Genomic DNA, 6,783 nt, shown 5'->3' with positions numbered 1-6,783 from the left:
TCCAGCTATACTCTTCCCCCCCCTTCCAAAAAAAAAAAAAAAAAGACCAGATACAGAAGGGAGGAGGTAATGCAGTCATATGATTGTCTACAGCGAGAGAGAAAGAAAGAGAGCATTAAGAAAGCATCTCGGCTTCTCAATACCTGCTACTATCGAATCTTTTTAGTAGTGCAATTTTTTATTTTTATTTTTGTATCAATGCATCGCCTGCTGCTAGAACAGCTGCTGTGAAGAAGCGAGTTGTTTATGCATGCAAGGTTCTATTAAATCAGTAAAGCTACTTTGAATTTTATAAGTCACAAATTTTAAAAAGAGGGCGTGGTTTTGCATAGAGAGAGAGAGAGCACTCAATGCTGATCAATCTGGAAGGGGTTTAGTGAATTTCAGCAAAAAGAAAGTCTTATTATTAGCTTTCAAACTTCCAAGTCTTGCAATAGCCTTCTCTCGAATGACCTCTTCTCGAATAACCCCTTCTTGCCTGCCTACCTATCTATCCTGTGACTGCATGCCCGGGTAAGGACGCAGCCCAGCGTGAAACCCTCGCCACAGCATATTCCAGCTCTCTCGCAAAGTCGTCCCTCGCCTGTTTCTGCGGTAGCCCGCGCCTTGTCCTCTTCCGGTTCGGGCTGTTAGCGCCTATGGGGCCTAGGGGCGGGCGGCTGCCGCGGAACTCTGCGCGCTCAAAGTCGATAATCATGAGGCCGCCGCTGTCTGGGTCGAGCAGGAGGTTGCGCAGCTCCGCGTCGCGGTGGAGGACGTGCAGGCTGTGCACCGCCCTGAGGATGGTGGCGACGGCCTCGGCGGCGGCGGCGGCGGCAGCTCTGTCGACTTTATCACCGCAGCGGAGCAGCGGCTGTCCAGCCCAGCTCAGGAACATAAAGTGCTCGTAGACGCCACTGTCGTAGTAGTAGGGCAGGACCAGGTCGATGCTGCCGAGACACACGGGGATGTGTTTCCCCTGGATGGGCTGGAGCCGGTCGTACATGTCGTTCTCGTGCTGCAGACAGGCGCGGTCGAGACCCTCCATGCCCTTGGCGACGAGGGTGTAGCCGTAGGCCGACAGCCGCACCTTGAAGAGGGAGCCGCGCGCCCCAGAGAGATAGAGCGGCACGCAGTCGGCGTCGCGGCCGCGGTCCGTGGCAAGCTGGTGTCGGACGAGGCGGAGGAACTCGGGCCGGCTGATGTGCTCCTGCCCGTGGTCGTCCGCGTTGGGGCAGTTCTTGTCCATGGACCCGCCGCCAGATGCTAATCCCAGGAGGCATTGCTGTGTGCAGAACGGCCGGCCCTGGATGTCTGGCTTTGCTGCTTGGCCCTGGCTCTGCCGCTCGCCTGAGCGCCGTTGTTCTCGCTCCCCACCGCCCCCCGCCGAGCCTGTGCCCGTTGTTGCTACCTTCCCACCGGTGCGAGATTGTTTCGGAGAAGGGGAAGGGGGATCTTGGTGGTGGTGGTCGTTGTTGTCGTCATCATCATCGTGATCGTCATCGTCTGAACGTCTAACCTCAGCGTCGAGTTGCTGGCAGCGGGAGCGGGTCCGGATTGGCGATCGCTTAAAGCCCTTCCAGCGCTGAGGCTTATAAGGAGAGGCGCGGGGCTCCTTGGGTTTGCGCTCCGTCTCAGGGATGTTCCTCAGGATATCGTCGTACTCGACGGCCCAGGTCCCAAGCCTCGCGGCCTCGTCATGCCATGACTCGGGCGGTGGACTCGCGCGGACGGCCTGGAGGATAAAGGCAAAGACCTGCGCAACGGCCGTGCGGTGGAGCCTCGTCTCGTCGTCGTCCATGACGTCCAGGTTCGGCACGCACACCGAGAAGTAGACCGTGGCGGGGTCGTCCGGGATGTGGAGGAAGATGAAAGCCTGTCCCGTGCACACATAGCCATACTGGATGCCCTTGCCGATCATGTACGAGAAGAGCTGAGTGACGACAGCTGCGGCGAGTGCCCTGGCCGTGAAGGCGAAGCCCTGGCCGTTCTTGTTAATCACATCGCGTTCGGGCTGAATTTCCGACCCAAGGCCCGTAACAACCTCGTCGACGCTCAGCTTGTGCGGCGCCTTGTATTCGATAGCAAGCACCGGTATATCCGTGGCGTCCAAAGTCCTGTATATACAGAACTGGTCGGCAAGATTACCCTTGCCCCTCGCCCTGCGGCGGGCCTTGGGAGCCGCCGGTGGCTTCGGGGCAGAGGCAGAAGCACCGGCACGGCCCGTGCCAAGAGACATCTGCCCCATGGGCTCGGAGATGGGATCGTCGTCAGGTGTACCGAGATTCGTATGGCTCTCGAACGTCACGGTTCCCTGGAGGCCGAGGCTGCTCTGCAGCAGTGGATCCATGTGTGCCCTGTCGACCAGCCTGTGCACCGCGTTCTCGACAGCATCACGCGCAAAGTCCCGGAGCCCAAGCTCACTGCTGATAGGCTTACAAAATGACTTGACATAGTCTAGCTGATGCTGCGAGGGAAAGGCGGGCAGGGAGGAGAATGAGTCGCCGGCCGAGAGACGGTCCCAGATCTCTTCTTGTCTCGCCGCGAAGTCGTCCCAGGGGACGATCCGCCGAGGGAAGATCCGGCCGGTCGGATCGGTCGTGTAGCCTTGCGTGGTCAGAGATGGCTTAGTTATTACCCGGATTGCAACATTGAGCGAGTGGCAGGCCTCGAGATATTGTTGAAGGGTCTGTGGCTGCGACTTTGCTTCGGCCTCTTCGTGTCGACGTTGCTCCTCTTTGCGTAGACGTTGCTCCTCTTTGCGTAGACGTTGCTCCTCTTTGCGTAGACTTCGCTCTTCTCGTAACAACCGCCGGAGCTCTTCCGCATCCTCCATTATAATTGTAGCAGCACGAGCAGATTAGTTTGTTCACTCCTGCAACAGGAAAGCAAAGCTCGTTGGTGGAGATGAAGGCTCAGAATGTTCAGGTGCTAATAGAAAAGGGACCAGGCAGGAGGGCAATTTGACAAGACCTGATGAACAAGGCTGACAAGCAAGCGCATATAGGGGATCAGGAATGATATGAGGCTATGATTTCCAGATGGGAGAGATCAGGATTGCGAGATGCAAACTTCCGGAGGATGCACGAGAACACAGAAAGTTCTGTGCTATATAATGTTATTTGTGATTGCCACTAGTGTCGGGCCTATCAAAGGCACCTGATAAGAAAACCCTCGGAAATTATTGCATCACCCGGACAACCAGCCCCAACCCTGGATTTCATTGACTATCAACCCCAACCACTTACCTAACAAACTTCAATGTGATTGGTGAATGCCATGACATGCCTTTATGCTTTGAAGTCTGGCAATGTCTCTTCAATATGGCACTGCCTAGATTCATTCAAGTCAGTAGCCACAATTTCACATGCACATACCAGCTCTGACAAAAGATTTGTTAAAATTGAAAAATTCAATGCTTAAGAACTACCCGTGAGCCTAATGTTAGGACCAATTGTGCCAGCAAGGCTCAGGGCCAGCCAGGCCAGCTGGGTTACAGATGACTAAGCGATATGCAGCTAAGTATAAAGCAGCACTGCTGAGCAGAACTTAGTTCCTTAGGCCTCAATGTCATTTCTGGTTGTATGCTCTTGAAAGAGAGAAAAGACCTCGCCACATTGCCTTTGCAACCTTTCCACCTAACAGTTTGAAGCCTAGCTCTTTTAAAGGAAGCAATTCAGCAAGGCTTTCTATCTTTTTTTTTCCTAGGAGCAGCGCTAATACTAAGCAGGAGCAGAGCAAACGATCAGACTACTATTCTTTTCAAACTTTCGAGCCTTTAACCTTCGAGCCTTTGATCTTCGAGCTTTTAACCTTCGAGCCTTTAACCTTCGAGCCTTTAATCTTCAAGCCTTTAACCTTCGAGCCTTTAACCTTCAAGCCTTCAATTTTCGAACTTTCAAGCTTTGAAGATAGCAAGCAAGCAGTGTGCAAGCAGCATGCAAGAAGTATTCAGAAGAGATTCAGAGCATTCGAGTTGCTAAGCTAGAGCAAACAGCAAGCAAGCAGTATGCAAGCAGCATGCAAGAAGCATTCAGAAGAGATTCAGAGCATTCGAGTTGCTAAGCTAGAGCAAACAGCAAGCAAGCAGTAAGTCGAAGCACCCCCTTGTGAACACCCCCCCCTTGTGAACACCCCTGGCCAGCTACATCGCATATATATATATACATTGATTTATATACATTTCTCTTCCTAATCAGCTACCACGATACAGTCCTCCTCATCAGTAGGTAATTCGGCATCGCTCTCTTCATTTAGACTATCATCATTCCTGTTGACTGCATTTTGAGCCTTCTGTATAGCCTCAATATCTGCAAACCTCGAATTTGGGCTTGTATCTACCTTCCTTCTTTTAGTTGGCCTTCTAGCCTCAGCCTGCTTTTCCAGTATCTCATTCTTTTCCAGAGCTCTAGCTAGTTCAACATTCCTCTCACTGAATGCTTTGCATATCTTCCTGAAAAGTATATATTGTACTGGCAAAGATGAAAGCTGGTGCTGATTCTGCTGTAATTGATGATATATATCTCGAGCTTTGCGAAGCGTTGAAAAGATAACTGTCTGGCCTGAGGAGGCTTTCAGGGTATTCTGGGCTGCTTTTGATGCTGTTAACTTTGAATTTGCCTGAGTCTGGATGAACTGAGAGGTGTTCTCAAGGAGAAGAGGGCTGAGGAGTAGCTTGGAAGGTCTAACAGGCTATAAGCCTGAAGCATTTCATCCAGACTTGATATTCTGGCTCGAAAGGCCTTCCAAGCGAGCCTGACGATAGGTCTCGAGGAATATTCGCTTGCCAAAGACTGTTGAATCCCCCCACTGGCTTATAGAACTGACTTTTCGCCTGTACGCTCTCTTGAGAGACGAGAAGACTTCTAGATCAAGGGGCTGAAGTATGTGAGAGGTATGAGGAGGCAAGTAAATCAACAGGATATTGTTTTGATAGCATTGCCACATAAACTCATTAGTTGTATGGCTGCTGTGGCCATCCAGGACTAATAGTCGAGCCTCTGAGGGGTCTGCTGGCTTGCTGCCTGGAATGAAGATCTTTTTCAGCCATTCAAGAGCTACAGCATTATCAGTTCATCCATTGCTCGTAGCTGTAAACTGCTAGCCCTCAAATGACTCCAAGAAGAGAGAAAACCACTGCTGTTATACTGTTTAGCTCTTGAAGATCACTAGAGGAGAAAGATAGGTGCCTGTAGCAGAGATACTGTCAGAACACCTGGTACGGAAGCTAGGCGAAATCACAATAACATAAGCAGGAGACAGGCTTGAAGAGGTGGCTGGTAGGTTTCTGATTGTATCAAGACTAATTCTTGCTGAGTGCAGGAACAGAATTGAGAAGGCGACACGCTGGCTATGTAAGAGAGAGTGGCACGTGATCTGCTAGCGCTCCGAAGGCGCCTTGGCGGGAGCGCCACTCCTGACAATGTGAAAGAAGCTGTTCTCAATGATGCTGTAATCAGAGCATGCAGACGTCCAGGAGTCTGGCGAGCCGATCAGCGTATTCGAGTCTTCCGAATCATATAAGGAAGCCATAGTTTGCTGGAAAATAAATGTTGTCCTTCTGCTGTTCGTTTTAGCTGTAGTATATATTATACGTATTGATCTTGTTCGTTATATACCTGCCTGAAGAAGTTATAGGGGTCTATATTCTCGGTGCTCAATTTTCGGAATTCTCAAACGTTGATTTTCTACTTCACACTTCAAGGGAAAGCAGCGTTCCACGCAAGTCAAGTCAAGTCAAGCGGTAGCCTAGCATTTGGCTTGCTAACAATTTGACCCGCTTGACTGTCTTCCATTACCTTGCCACTTGCTTTAGCTTAGTCGCTTAGCCACTTGGTAGCCTTTCCGGATTAGAAAGGCTCGATAGCTTCAGTGGTGGATATATTTACCTGCTGCTATATAGTGATAGTAACAAAAACGGGAGTGCGTAGTCCAGCCGGCACCGTAGATAATGATAGTTTCCTTGTTTGGAGGAGCGCGAGGTTCAGACGCGACGAGGTTTCTTGACGCGAGAGTGCTAGATACGAGGATCAATGTACAGAAAAGCTTGCCTGCCAGCGGAGAAATAGCTAGATACAGAAATGCGAGCCGAAGAGGCGGGGGCTTATGGCTGCAACACCAATATTTGCAGCAATGTTGCATCTAGAGTAGGTCACGATAGCTTCAAACTGAGCCTATGAGGACCCACAATAGGAGAACGACCACTTGCTTGTTCACTTGCAAGCCGCTTGCCTAAAAAGGCCGCTTGCTTGCTTTGAAAGGTACTTCTCATGCGTCAACCTCACTTGTCATACGTACGGTACTCCTTCGATAGCGCGCCCTTCCGAGAGACGTCCCTGAAGCGCGGTCGCCCTCCTCTCCGTACGATCCCGCGGCCCGCCTACTTGCTGTACCTTTCATGTCCTGAGGCCTGCTGCACCAGATATATCAGAGCTGCCCAGTGTCATTACCTTAGCTGTGGAGATGTCGACTCCGTCCCGGTCCGTATTTAGCTCAAATCTTGGACAGATTAGACAAGTATAATGCCTGTATCGGATACCGGGGTGATGAAGCCGAACGCACTGCGTATCTTTGTACTCCTAGTACCCGGGCCGATATCCGGTCTGGTCGGGCAATTCAAGACTATTACAAGTTTATATTCAGTCTATAGAGAGAGCGAGGTTAGTTTTGGGATCAGGTCCATGCTATACACGGGCTTTTGGACTTTCAGTCATTGTCCCTGCACCCTTGAAAAGCTTCAAGAAACGAGATTCGCGATTGGGAATAGAACGACTGATTTGAAAGTAATGGAGAAGTTGGGATGAA

The 6,783-nt window shown here is 51.0% G+C and overlaps 1 protein-coding gene across 1 annotated transcript; it reads right to left on the bottom strand.

Moving 5' to 3' along the window:
- Positions 1–529: 529 nt before the first annotated feature.
- Positions 530–2,812, bottom strand: M406DRAFT_272859 (uncharacterized protein; the record flags this gene model as incomplete). The annotated part of the gene is made up of 2 exons (XM_040918163.1): positions 1,499–2,812; positions 530–1,318 (listed from the first exon to the last, which is right to left on the bottom strand). Coding segments are annotated over exons 1-2 (1,620 nt in total), but the record flags the coding sequence as incomplete, so codon positions are not given.
- Positions 2,813–6,783: the final 3,971 nt, after the last annotated feature.

This window comes from Cryphonectria parasitica, assembly GCF_011745365.1.
Source record: "Cryphonectria parasitica EP155 unplaced genomic scaffold M406scaffold_2, whole genome shotgun sequence".
NCBI lineage: Eukaryota > Fungi > Ascomycota > Sordariomycetes > Diaporthales > Cryphonectriaceae > Cryphonectria > Cryphonectria parasitica.
This window is presented reverse-complemented; position numbering and strand designations above follow the sequence as displayed.